The following is a 15044-nucleotide window of genomic DNA, read 5'->3' on the forward strand; positions in this document are numbered from 1 at the left end:
ATACCTGGTAGTGATGCAGTCTTACACTCTCTCCTTTGGCACCTGCATGTCCTACAGTGCCCAACCCAAAGCATCCAGCAAGAAACTGCAGTCTAACAGAAGTAAGCAACGAAGATGACTGAAATCCTGGCCCCTGATGACTTCCCATCAGTGCCACACTGCCTTTTTCCTCCATCCCTGATAGAAGCACTAAGATTTGATGAAGAGCTTCCAGACGAAGCTAGAAGTAAACACAATCAAAAGATGAAATTAAACAGTAAGCATCTTTAGAAATCAGGTCATCTTCAGCCATGAGCAAGCACGAATGATGTAACTGCTTTCTAACGGACCCTTTCTGACAGTACCCATGTTTCTGACAGTACCCATGTTTCTGACAGTACCCATGTTTCTGACAAATCACAGGAAAGAAAGTACACTTCTACATTTTCAAGAAAAACTCTCCTTGTCAGCATCCCTTTTAATTTCTGCGTAATCAAGCAATTGGCCTAATCTAGGCAGCGCAAATAGTTACAAGGAAAGCTTCAGATAAGGGAAGCAGGCTACATGCATTTACACAGTCAGTTTGATTTCAAAGCCTACACTCTAAGTTCTAACTATATCGGTGCTGCATGCAGCACATATAAGATAATCTCCCTGCTCCTCTGAAATTCAAGTCTGAGATTTAAAGAACAACATGTAAAGAAATGTGGATTCTTTACTTCCCATTTCAGAGCTTTCTATTAAGTTCCCAGTTCCAGTTAAGGTGCAGAAAAGAAAAACAGGAAAAAACCTCTAAGTCAGAATTTGGAAAATGTTCTTAAAAATCCATACAATGCAAACATATGATGAATATAGAAAGATTCCAAATTGAAACTTACCTCAGCCCTCAACTGCTGCTGCTCCATTGCAATTATTGACGCCTGCGGACTGGTGGACATACTTTCCTCGGGCTCCTTAAATCCTGGAGAGTTTCCTACATCTCCACTTACAAAGCTGACGACATTTTCAATCAAAGTATGAACTCCAAGAGATCTTGAGAGATCAAAATCGGACTCAACAAATGAGTAGGAAGAAGTGTACAACCAATCTCTGCTGTGCTTCAGTCGAGCCCATGAGTCAGTTAAAGGTTCCACTTGACTGTGTATTGCTCCTAAACATACACACAATAAAACCTCATAAATTCCAATTCACTAGTTAACACATTTTGATAGTAGCTAAAGACTAAACTGCTGCTATTCATACAGGTGGAAAATGGATATCCATGATTAATTGTACCATGCATTAAGCAATGTAGAGCAAAACACTTGGTTTAAATTTACAGCAACTGCCCTAGAGGAAAGGCTGTATTTCTTTTAATTATGTCAAGCAGTAGTGCAACAAATTGCCAAGTGAGAGAACAAAAAGACAGAAGCCACTTGAACTTCTCAAGTTAAAGCTAGAACACTGGGAAAAAGAAATGCTTTGCAGCTAAATGAGAAAATAGGAAAGAAAAGATCTGCTACAAAAGAAACAGTGCACTCTGTACATTTAAGGTCTAATTGTAAAATAAAAGCATATTTATTCTTTGTTTTAATCAAGTCATACGTTTTATAGCTTTGAAAAAGCATGATGTTATTTTCTGAATGAAATACCTGAGGAATTCGAGTGCAGAAGGGCAAGTAAACCAAGGAAAATTCACAGAGAACATTTACTTTTTTTCTGATTCTTTGATAAACACATCTATCAAATTCCTATCTACAGCACGTATTAAAACTATCTTTTCATCTGACAATTTCACTAATTTGTTATTAAGATTTCGTATTACAGCAGCGTGTCATTACACTATCGAAAACTTTACCTTCGCTAATTAATATATTCCTCCAAACAACTGTCAGTTACTTGCAGCACTGGAACTTACTTATCATCATGTATGTGATCTCAGCCTTTTGCTAGACTGCATCCCCAGCACAAATTATTGCAATGCCAATGAAGTCATACCCTCATCAGCAATTAACTGTGTATGTCAGTTTAAAAATTATACATATATTATATATATATATATATTTACTACTTATATCAACATGTATGTTGGTACTTTATTTACTTCTGTAAATGTTGTTAGCTGAGTTGGAGCTAGGTATTACAAGAGACCAGACCCATCAGAAAAGCCTTCCACCTGCATAGATAGGTAATGTCTTGACACCTATATGTAAACCAAAGGATGTCTAAATTGACTTTGAACACCCAGTTTGAATTACCTTAAATAACCTACACAGAGTTTTGCAATCTTACTGACTCCTGCGCACAGTGTATTTCAGATATCGTTAGGAGAAAGACAATCCATTCACAGTACTCACATAAACCTACATTAGACTAAAAACGTTGGTTTTTAAAAACCTGTCTGCAAGGTATAAGGCTCGAACTTTCTTAAACATAGCCATTTTTGGGAAGAAGTCACACAAATTCATGAAGCTCATCTGATGAAAGCCCTCTTTCCTCAGTTAGGATGAGTTCCAATGTTAACAGCTGGATACTCGTGTCAGGACCTCCTACTAAACCATTTTTACTCTTGGTAGCTCTGTCAGCAGCTGCTCACAGGATCTATGTGAAGAGACACACAGCTTTTTGAATTTAGGACAATGTTGCCACCAACCACTCTCCATGACTTTTCACAAGGCAAGGCAAAAGGCCATTTTTCTGCACCTGAACATCATCTTCCCACAACAAACCACAAATCCAAAATACTGTGAAAGTCTGCTCTCCCTTTATAAATTAGGGAGTTCATCTCCTATCGGTTGGCAAAAAAAATATAACCTACAAATTATGAAAACATTTCCACATCCCATTACCTTTTTTGCAAACAGTCTTCATGAGCATTTATACAGTACTCCAGACACCAGCTACTAAGCAGACTGCAATGGCCTCAGAAAGAACCATCACAGTACTTAGGAAAAATATGACCTAATAGGGCATTTTGCAAACATATGTGCACAAACAATAATATACAGGTAGTAACACATTTATTTTAAATGTGACTTTTCAAAGTGGAGTTTAATTTCCTAATTTCTGTTGATTAAGACAACGCAGTAATATTACCTGGTTTCCAGAGAACCACCTGTTTTGTCATGTTTAATATCAGAGAATTTTAAGGAAACTCTCTTACTCTATTTTATAACTTGTGTTTTTTAATGTAGTGACCAGATACAAGTAAAGACAAATATCAACTCACTCCTGTACTCGTTTTAAAGTTGTCTATTAAAAACTAAGTTATATGCTGAAGAGTCGAATGAGGAACGTGAGATATAATGGACAGCATAAACGAAGACTGAAATACAGTTTTCATCTAAGAGTTTCTTAGCATATGACTTGTGAACAAGGCCTTGGAGGAGGCAAATTGAAACCTGAGATTTCCTACAGCACGCACAAGCCTAATTAATATCACATATATAAATGTTGCCTATATATCAACAACTGTTTCAAAAGACTCCTCAAGCTCCGCAGTCTTTCCACAGCAGCAGAGATTAAAGCATTCCAAATCAACATTAGTTTCCCTGTCCTCTACCTGTCCTGTGCTGTGCCATGTCACTTTGAAACACAGCAGAGAAGGAAAGGATTTGTAACAAAACAAAAAGCAATTCCAGTGCCTTAAATCAAACTTTGGGAGACGCTGTCTCACATATTAACTGAGCATCAGAAGAAAATCTTGTTTTGATATTAAAAGAACTTCTAAATAAGATCACCCCTTATATATTAACAGACAATTAAACTATCTCATATTTGAAAAAGTAAAGGTCATAATAAAGCGTTTTAGTACTAAATGTAAGAACATTTAAATGTAAAACTATTTTAAACTGTTTCAAGTTAGTAGAGATGTCCAAGGACTATGAGTCAGAGACTGCAAAACTGAAATTGTAACTGAAATTATAACGATTGAGGCAATCTCAGAAGTCGAAGTATACGCTTATGCCTCAAAATATTTAAAAATTAGGAGCAATCTAAAACTTGATTCTATTTTTTTCTTGAAGATGTTAAGTGCCAACAGAAGATTAACAGTATGTTTGTATAAGCCTCTACAATCACACAAATAGAACTGCACATAAGAGTAATCTTTAAGCTTACAATAAAAAGAAATCAAGTTTACTTGTCCTTGAAAGCCAGCTTGTAAAAATGAGTTTTCTACATGAATGTGGCACAGCTGCAATACACACTCCATAAAACATAAAACATGTAGGGAAGCTATAGAGGAAAAAAATAAACATGCCATCAGGTACTTGCTTGAAGCTCTTCTTTTTTCTGGGGCTCAACTGGCCAAAAAGCAGTAAATACACTACACACCACACAAGAATCAGAAGACAAAAGCAGACATTTGAAACAGAAGACAACATATTCATAATATCTCTTCCTCATATGACTTTAGACTTCAATGATCCCATTCATCCCAACCAATACCTCAATACATCACACAGCCAAGTTTTAGAAAAAAAATATGGACATACCTATTTTTGTTCTGAATTAGCATGAACAAGTAACAGACTTTATGAATTTTCTACCATCTTCCCAGGGAAAAATACCATTCCTTTCAATACAGTTACATACGTGCATGAGAACTTTTACACCTCCTACTCTGACAGACCCCTGAATTTCAAAAAGTCAATACAAGTGCACTATTTTATGTCAAGTTAATCTGAGCATCATTTGAGTTGCTGTTTGGTTTTTCCTCCAGAGTTACCCAATTGTGTTACTAAAATACTGAAGTACAAACAGGCACAACAGCATTCACTGAATTAAGATTTACTGGAAGACTGGAGGACCAGCAAAACACTTGTGATGACACTGATAAATATGCATTCTTTATTTCTAACTATTTAATGCAGTAAATATCTTTACTTAGTGCATTAAATAGAAAATCTTGAGGCACACTCTCTGGATCTGCAGGACTGAAAAAGTTGAATCTAAGCAAGGAAATAACCAAAACCCAATGGACATACTTATCAGGGGAAAAATCTTCATTATTTCATCTCCTCGTGGAAAAAGCTTTGAAAACAACCTTTTTTGTTTCTACATGAACTGAAAGTTTAGTAACTCAGAACCAAGCGAATAATAGCAAGGAACAGGACACCCCAAAAGCAGGAATACCATTGTCTTACTTCTGAGCAGACACAATAAATGGAGAAAACAACTAGATTAAAGTGTGTACAAAGTGGCAAAGATGTTGAGTTAAAAGACAACTCTCCTCCAAGACTGAGCTGCAAGACCACAGAAACAACTCAAGAGTAATTTTTCTACTACTGGTATCCTACATTGCAATTCATGAATAGGAACCACTTTTATACCATAAAAACATGACTATCACCAATAGTGAGATTTAATTTTTAAGGAGAAGTGATCTGAATTGCGAATGATTATTTGCTGATTTCAATCAAGAGAAATTCTAAAATAAATCAAGTTTCACTTTCTCGCCCATTGCAAAAAAAATAAAAAATAACTTGCCAAAACTCTACACATGGTGCAGATTTTATAGGCTTTGCAAGGACTGAATACTCCATAGAGCAGTGCTGATTGAACTGGGGAAAAGTACGGGAGGCAGGACAGAGAAACATCTGAATTCACACATAGCTTTTCTGAGGTGAAGAATCTAATGAGTCCACCATTACTTTAGTAACTGACTAACATCACTACATGTTCTAATAACATGAGGTTTTCAGAGTTGGTTGATAGCAATGATGCATTCTCTGGTAATTGTGTATGCAATTGACTTGCTTCTGGAGGAAAATGGAGGTCAAGACTCCCCTATTAGATTTGACTGACCTGAACATATTTGAGACATGATACAACTGAATCTGCAAAATTAATCTGTGATTCCTATTGATGTGAACAATTCTCTAGCATTTCAACTAAAAGTTGTTTCATCTTCCAACTATTTTTCATGGCTTCTTGTTACCTACTTCAACAGATAGGAAGAGGAAAATTTTCCTGAAAATAGTACATTGTTTCACATTAAATGGGTATCAATAACAACAAGAGGGTAGGACAGTGCTTTTGGAACTAGAAGCTGTTACAACATGGGCATCTACAGCTCCTGCCACAGTCTGCAGGGTTAAAAGTGACTGGTGGCCAGAACTCAGATATAAGGGACTACAAAACATGTTGATGAATCTTGAGAAGGAAAGAGGTTAGACCTTGGAAATTCAATGATCTTCTTCCTGCTTACCCAAAACAATATACCTGGACATAGGATACTCCCCTTAGGAACAGGCATTTCATCACCCTCTAAGGCAGCCCATAATAACGTGGTGGTGAAAACTTCAGCCTTAAGTTGCTTAAAGTAACAATGGTTACATTTGTTTTGTAGAAACAGAGGCAAGAAAAAGACTATGTTTTACTTTATGTTAACTGCAATTTGAGCTGTTTCTTGTGTCTACTTCTCTTGTAATGTGAGATTAATCAATGTCAGCATAACAAGTAAAAGATAATTACAATGCCATTTAAAATTTTAAACTCCCTGACTGTCATTAACTACGCATTTTAACTTAAGACACATTAACATATTTATTCTGATCAATATTCGTTACATAAATGAGTATCGATAAAACTTACCCCTTTTTCTATGTGATGATGCTAAATCCAAATCAACATTTCGTCTTCCACTCTAGAGTAAAAGATTAACAAAAAGTGCATTTCTTTAAGTGGAAATAAGTGGTGCATAATAAAATTTGAGTGTTTAAAACATATCATTCCCTTACAAAAATTTAAAAAAATTAACAGAACTATAATAATTTCAACTCCTGTCTTAGCACCATTATTTTCCTTTAACAGTGGTGGTGATTAGCAAAGATGTCTATACTGAAACATAAGCCTAAACAAGTGACAAATACATAAGCTATACCACCTACCCAGAAAATAAACTGACAAGGCACATAATACTAGCTTACTTACCAGCGAATAACCTTCCTCGTCTGATTCTGGCTGAGATAAATCTGATTCGCTTCTTGACTTCATCAGTCTATAGTTTGAGTTGGCATGGATTGAACGACTCTCTGCAGTAAGACTTTCACTCCTGTATCAGATGCACAACCACCACACAAAGAAAAGACCTTTATTAGCCAATAGTAAGAGCTAACAGGCCAATTCAGCAAGTAGCATAGTTTTATTTTGGAGAAAACTATCACAGAACATCAGAAGACCACAACTAAAGAGAATTAACTTTGACAATAATAGAGCCACACACTCTTGCTTTAAGGACTAGAATTCCAGAGGCAGAAGGAATAAGAGGTTACCGAGTAGATATAATCTCCCTCTAAATTCCCCATCATTGTCCTCATTTTAAATCTAAGAACATGTCACAGCAACAGTTTCTGCACATCAGAAGTTTAAGCAGACTCAGAAGCTCAACAGCAGCATCAGCTACCAAGGGACTGTACCCAAATTTAACAATTCTGGGCTATATCCTAACACACACACACAGTTTGAAATAAAAATTTACATGCAACGAATTTAGAAAAACACTGTTATCAAGAATATCTTGGGTTACAAAAACCACATACTGCTCATACTCACTGCACTACACATTTTTCCAATTTCATGACCTGCCTTCGTTACTTTCCCATACATAACAACACAGCTAGAAAAACATCTAAAATTAAGCACAAATGACAATTTTTTTCATGACGCACTGATAATTTTATGCTTTTAAACATATCCTACAATGATCTTGGATGCTACAGTACTAGAGACGATTTACACACTGAAAATACAAGTATGGTAATAAAAATAGAAACAAAAAGTATTTTTAGGAAAAATAATTAATTTTTTCCAACTACGTTATCTGTACAGTGGATGGTCTGGACTCTATTACTATTCATTGGTAAGCTCAACCTTGAAAAAGAAATGCGGTCCACACAGAAAAGGGTCTTATCAGAGATTTATCAGTGTGGATTAAGAAAACTGAGAAAACAACACTGACCTCAAAAAAAAACCCAAGTCAACACTATAAACATTGCTCTGGACAAAAATGTTATTAAAAAACTTCTAAGAATCCACAGAACAAAATGTAAAGATAGAACAGTTAACTATGTAAGTAATCATCAGACCTCACCTTGTCATTAGTCCAATCCCCTCAGGAGCAGTAGAGGGAGGTTGCTGTAACTGCCCATCCTCCCTTCGCTTCTGGAAATCCTCAATAACTGGGCTCACTCCCAGGATCAACAAGGCAGATCTGTGGATTACAGAGTTGCATGCAGCAGTATAGACATCTTGGCCTTCTGTCAGATCAGTGCTGATTCTTCGTTCCTGCTGAGACTGAGGAGGTTGATCATCAAGTCTAGTCCCTGTCCCAGTGTTCATCCTATCTCGATCCCGACTGCGAGCTACTTCACGGGCTGATAGGAAACATTGAAATATTTCTGTAACATGCAACACAAAAAAAAGGTCTTTACTTCTAAGCAAAGTTACACAGAACAAAACATTCATCTACAGCTCAAGCTAAAAAATGTTGTATTACAAAAAACAATAAATATTTTTCCAGTGGTAAAATAACACAGTTATACAAAGTCATAAAGGATGTCACAGAAACAGGTGAAGTCAAGAATTTACACAGTGCTAAGTTTAAAAGGAAGGGACACCATAATTTGACAGAACACTAAACCTATTTCAGACTTACTGCTACCCAGCTGCTATGTGGATAGCATCAGAGAGACTATTTCATGCTAGCCTTTTAGCAGACATATAAAGAAATGCATCTGTAAAACTGTATTTCAGAGAACAGCACATCTGTAATTCAACACTGTCAATCTTACACTTCTTTTGTTTCAGTTTTATGAAGACATCACCAAAAATTTTAGTCTTCACTTTGCTCAGCTTTGCTGTTGTTGTAAATGCCAGATTTTTCCACACATGTTGTGTGAGCTACTGCATCAGTTCTGTCCAAAGACCTAAAATTCTTCAGATATAATAATTTTAAATGCTCAGTTTCCCTTTGGAAAGATAAATTCGAACACTTCCTCCATTAACATTAGTAATTAAAAGCAGCAGTACATCAAGGACAGAAATTGAACTCCACGTGTAAGGATTAGCTTCCTTTAGCATCTCTCCAGTAGAAATGTCATCTTCCCACTTCTCCTGTGTGCATGTAACACTCATGTCAGCTTTAGATTCTTAAATCATATGGTGCACATTCCCTTTCAGGGAAGTCTACTGCACTGAGGGTATCACAACCTGTAATATGGAAGCTAAAAGTGTAATGTACGTTTGGGTACACAACAGCCCAAATAAGAATATGGGAGTCCTAATGGGAATGGAAACACTGCCAATAAAATAGGTGACAGTTAAGGCTGAGAAGAGGCAAACTTCCAAGCAGTAACAAGAGAAAAGAAGTTGGAAAAGAGTGGCTGAATGTTGCTTGGCTAAACATTGAAGAATTAATTACCCCATTGACTCTGTCAACCCAAGTCCATCAATAGTGAAGTTCACCTTTTTCAGGCTCTTTTTTAAAGAATTAAACAGCTATTTTTTTATATTTTATTTTTTTTAGAAAAACCACGAGGAAGTATTGCAAATTGCGCTACAGGTAATAAATTTTGACTAAAACCTCAAAGTTTCTGACATACAAAATTAACACACACAAGTGCATCAATAAATTCCATATGTACACTAATATAAACTCAGATTGGTTGAACAGAAATTGAGAGAAAACATTATGAAATCTATTACTGCTGTATGCAGTTTATAAAAGAAATGTTAACACAGACGTCGGATGAATAAAGGCCATCCATTTACTTAGCATTCACATTCCCTTGCATTAAAAGAATTTTCTGACTCAATAAAAGCACTACATCATCTCATAAAAACTTCCAACAATGTTAATATAGAAAAGTCTATCAAAACCTTTTCAATCTTTCTCCCACTCTACTTTTGAGAGAAAAACAAACTGACTTTCCAAGGCTCATTTCACTATTCACCTACACAACAAGTACTTACTACCAGCTGTCATAACTTCATGTTCTCTTTCCTCTTCTTCATCTTCCTGTTCTATGTGTCCTTCTTCTCTGTCCCGTTCCGCCTGCTCCTCCATTTCTGCTTCTTCATCAATTGTACGAGTAAAAGAGTGCTCTTGAGTATCCACATCAGCTGATTCTTGGTTATCCAGCATCTTGATAAAAAACAGAAATCTACAATGAAATAATTCTCACCATAATAGAAGGTAAAATGAAGGTAAAGGGAGATAAGCATTTTAAGAATTCTTTTCCCATCCAAAAGGTATTTGTGATGCCATATGAAAGAAAACTCATGCAGCTGTTTACATTCAAAGCTTCAAATACCTAAGCTGGGAAATTAAAATTTCCTTAAATTTACTCAAATTATTTTCAGAGAAATGACTCTTTCTAAGGCTCACTTAGACACAACTGTTGAATTTTGATACTTCAGCATACGAAGTATGTTAATAAAGTTTTAAAACCCTGACAACCTTCCTATATACAGAGGCTACTCCAAAAGTAATGCCTCCTATCTTTTTATGTTGGCCCACAACATCAGAAGCAAATCGTTGTGATATGACAAGCAGCAGAGGTTGAACCTTCCTGCCATTTTTCCATTACATTTGTTACCATGCAACAAATGGCAGCACAGGGGCAGTCTGACAAAATGACATCTGACATGGAAGTACAGATGAAACAAAGGTGCAGAACTAGATTCCTCTATGCAGAAAAAAACAGCACCTACTGACATTCATTAATTGAACACTGCTGAATATTTATGAACACCAAAGAGTGGATGCCAGCAGCAAAGGACAAGTGGTGCATTTCAAGACTGGCAACAGTGGGTCATCCCTGCTGATGCAGATTCTTATGAGAACAGCATATAGGCTGTCATTCATTGCTGGTGAAAATGCATAGCTAATGGTGGTGACTTAGCTGAAAAAAAGTGTTTTGTAGCTAAGAATTTGCTCTATCAAATAGTGTTATGGTGTTCTTTGTAACTGTTGCAGTTTCCATAGAAATAAACAGAGCAACCTACACATAACAGACAAGCAGCTCAACAAGAACAGCTTTGGAATACTTTCCTACAAAAACCCCAATACCTGATGATATAAGTGCCAGCTGATTACTTGACACACAGTTTTCCAGTGTGGAAAACAAATTCAGAAGATCTGAAAGCAGTGAAGTTTGAAGTATAAAACATACAATTACATTAGAAGTTTTAGAATTTTTCAGAAGGCAATTCAGCCCACAAATCATGGGCTACACACATCCTTACCAGTATAACTCATCTGCCCCCCCATAGCAGTTTCCCTTTCCTGAAGAACAGAAGATCTTGGTAGCAGCAGATCATTTCCCCACTCTTCTGGAGCCTGTTATTTACTTCTGACACTCAGAATTATGTGCATATCAAGCAAATGCAGAACAGCTATTTTTCCCAGAAGTATTAAATCTGAGATATCCCCAGTGCCACCGACCCGCAGCATACATTTATTTACTTTGAGGATTTCTAGGAGGAATGGATCTTACCTCACATGCACAATAACTTGCTGTGAGCATACACAACAGCTACAACATAAACTTGTAGCAGCAGATTTATTACATGTGTGCAAAATGCTTAGTAAGAACTCCCAAACTTAATGTATATGTACATTACTGTGAACGCAGACTATGCCTACTGCTCTAAGTGCTAAATTTATTGCATGTGTAGGACCTCTACAATAAAAAAAAAGACAGACACATATCTGCCTCAGAATTAAAGTAAGGAAAGAGACCTATGTTATTTCTAAAAGCAACAGTAGCTGTTTTCAAAACAGCTAAAAAGCCTCACAATCCAGATGTCACATAAAGAGTTTCCTTGACCAAAACCATCTAGCTTTCAGACTGTATAAGCAGCAATCCCTAACAAAGAAACCTAGACCTAGTTTAAGGACTGTCCTGTAATGCTTAACAGTCCCCAACCCTAAGTAATTCAACGAACACCCCAGCGTCAGTTCTGACTTAGTTCAGAATAGTGATTCAGAAGTAGCATTAAGATTACATTCAGTCTAAGAAGAGAATCTGGGCAAGAGAAGTTAAAATGCAGGGAAGGGGAAGAAAGGGACAGAGATAAAAAAACTACATTGTGGTTAACAAAGCTAATCAATCTAAATCTACCTCCAAGTTGTACAACTCTGATGTACAGCTGCATATACTGATAAAACCAGGCTTCAGGCTGAGCTCTCTTCAAATACCGCAAATCATTTGCTTCTAGTGACTTAACAGCACATCTGCTGCACATTAATGAATTCTAATTATGTGTTGCATATTTGCATTTGAAAAATCCTGAACTCTTTTCAACAAGGCAGAACAAAAAGACCTGTAACAAATGAAACTAATGTCTGAATGTCTTCAGCTCTAAACTGAATTCATCTGTTACTTAGGTGTTACGCAGTATTCCCTTAACATGCCATTAAACCTTAAGAACTCAAAAATATTTCCTCTCTTACCCATCTGTCTCTTGACGATGATCTAGTCTGAATAAGTTCCATGTTCTTGCAGGCAAGCAAGCGACTCCGAACCTTATAAACACAACGGTATACTTCTGCCAAGGCTTTGCCAGGCTGATATCTATAAAAGAGATCCCAAACAAAAGAAAAGAGAATCATACAAATTTTCTTTTAAAAATCAGAATTGAGCTTTTAAAGACAGCTTTGAATTACTTACCTGCTCTCACCACAGGCTTGACTAAGTAGACTTGTATGTTTCAGAAGAGCAGCAAGAACAAATCTGGACACAGTATCCAGGAGTGATTCATTAGTTAAAGTTGCAGTGTCCCAGTCTGAAAACAGAGAAGATGCATCAAATCCAGCTACTGTTTCCAAGAAAAACATCTTCCATGACATAAGAATCTTCATCCTTTTAAATCTTCCAGTTTCTAAGTACATTCAACATTAAATAAATAAGTTTAACATCAATAACTCACGCTGCTTCAGAGACAAATACGTTTTGGCCTGCTCAGGATACTCATGTCTAATACTCGGCCAAGGAGGGCACATGAACTGACCAGACAGAAACTCAAAGAGCTGAGTTAGGTTGCAACCTCTTTCAGCAAGGATACACAACTGGAGCTCTTTGTTTTATCCAGCCACTGACTTACATGGAAACTTGTCATATTTGAGGCCTTCTGCTCTCTTTCATGTTGTTGAATCCAGATTCAGAAATTACTTTGCAGACTCGCTCACAATGAAACAGCTGTATCTCCATTAGGAGAACCAGTACCTTAACACAGCCTAAGCATATGCTTCACTGCTAATATTAACTAGAGATATTTTGAGGTCTCAGCATTAAGGTTCCTTGAGCAATTCCAGAAACTTACATTTTCATTTCAAAATGATTTTCCCCCCCCCTTTAAAAAAGGACCATTATGAAAATAATGTCACTGCACTGTAAAATAAATGAACTCCCAAGATAACGTCCTCAAAGCTCCATCTACACTCCAGGCAGAAAAAAAATTATTTCCCCCACTTCCACACTTGTACTTTCATAACAGTATAACTCTTATTAAATACTATTTATGAATCCTTGAAAGCTGCTTTAGGAATCACAAAAATCTGTCTATGTGAATATGAAGATTAACATATCTGTTCCCCTGAGTTCCATGACTTTGAGTTTGATGTTATGCTGTAAGCACACAACTCAATCATCTTACATTGTAAACTAAGCAGGACCACACCAACTTCTAGAACACTCAACTCCATAACCACAATAACATCAGTTAGCCTGTTCATCTCAGATTTTTCAACTAGACAACAAGCTTTTTTCTTGTTTTTTACTGGAATTCCTAACTCCATGGGGTTTGAAACAGAATTATCTGCACTGCTCTCAATAGGCAAACAGAACCATTTTCTGCCTTCTTGATCTGGCCTCATTTGGCCAGAGCTACAGAAAGTAACCTCTAGGTCTCTCAGAATTTCAGTACAATGGCAATGTTTGGTGGTTTTATATAAAGAGGGCCTAGAAAGACTGAGAAGGAGCCAAGCCTAAAGGCAATGGGGAGGGAGAACCATTGAAACTGTGATGCCAGCCTCTCGGGGACTTCAAAAACTAAAGAGGACTTATTCCTTCATCCCATCCTTAGTGTATTTTCCAAGTTACTTCACCTTCCTCCACCTCCCCATTTATTTTTTTTTTTTTTAAATAATTGCAAGTTTCACCCCAATCTACTATGAAAACAGAAATACAAACATCTCAGTAAGGAAACAGGAGGGAGGGGAAAAGAACACTGAACTGCATGCTTGTCAGATACTGGAATCAGTGACAAATTTCAAGAAGAGAAAACAGGGGAATATGACACTAGAATATATTTATCATGTCACAGAATTAAAAGCTGTTGCCCAAGAAAATACAAGACCTCACTAGGAACACAGCTGAAGCATGCAATATATATTTAACTTACATATACATTCCTCATCTTACCTTTACTAACAGCATAGTCTTGCATGCTGATCCACAGGCTCCTTGCTGGCTCTTTTGTACAACCCAAGGCCAAATCAACATAGACAGTAATCTCGGGTCTCAGCTTATAATCAAAAGGCTTCTGTTCCTCATTTCCAGACAGGGCCACTTCTAATAAGGAGCTCATGCATTTGTCTAACAGAAGGGAAACATTTAAAGATTAAACTCCATAAATTTTGAGGATTACATGCATCCATCTTGAAAGGCATACAAACATATTTCACTCTCCACACTATTCCAGAATAAATAAATTAATAAACCAACATACCTCATTGTCTGACTACAAACTCTCACTAGATAGGGAATAAAGTGATTTAGTTACAATTTATATAAAGTTCATGAAGCATTATCCTCTGCTTTAATATCACAATCCTGCATCACTAATTCTCTCTGATGTACAACCACCTATAACATGCCTGGCTGGGATGCTTGGAAGGTATGACTAGAAACAAAAGTGCTGAATGCTTTCCAAGCTTCTAGTAAATGAGAAGAAGGTTTTAAACATGTTTTCAATTAATAAAGATTCCACTTGCTAAGCAGAATACAATTTAACATAATATTTTTAATGAAGAATATGAGCAATTAATTGTATATGAAGCAATGGAGCACCTGATTTCT

At 36.6% G+C, this 15044-nt stretch overlaps 1 protein-coding gene across 9 annotated transcripts in view; it reads right to left on the bottom strand.

Moving 5' to 3' along the window:
* HERC1 (HECT and RLD domain containing E3 ubiquitin protein ligase family member 1) overlaps positions 1-15044 on the bottom strand; it is a 107763-nt gene that overhangs the window by 42997 nt on the left and 49722 nt on the right. For 8 of the 9 annotated variants that reach the window (XM_072346006.1, XM_072346011.1, XM_072346010.1 and 5 more), the window contains exons 19-27: positions 14388-14561; positions 12636-12750; positions 12419-12539; positions 9934-10105; positions 8054-8360; positions 6895-7015; positions 6556-6607; positions 858-1129; positions 5-220 (exon numbers count right to left, since the gene is read on the bottom strand). In XM_072346006.1, coding sequence (XP_072202107.1) covers positions 5-220; positions 858-1129; positions 6556-6607; positions 6895-7015; positions 8054-8360; positions 9934-10105; positions 12419-12539; positions 12636-12750; positions 14388-14561 — 1550 coding nt within the window. The remainder of the gene's footprint in view (positions 1-4; positions 221-857; positions 1130-6555; positions 6608-6894; positions 7016-8053; positions 8361-9933; positions 10106-12418; positions 12540-12635; positions 12751-14387; positions 14562-15044) is intronic. The other variant, XM_072346012.1, reaches the window with a different exon arrangement.

Source organism: Excalfactoria chinensis, chromosome 10 (genome assembly GCF_039878825.1).
Source record: "Excalfactoria chinensis isolate bCotChi1 chromosome 10, bCotChi1.hap2, whole genome shotgun sequence".
In the NCBI taxonomy this organism is placed as follows: domain Eukaryota; kingdom Metazoa; phylum Chordata; class Aves; order Galliformes; family Phasianidae; genus Excalfactoria; species Excalfactoria chinensis.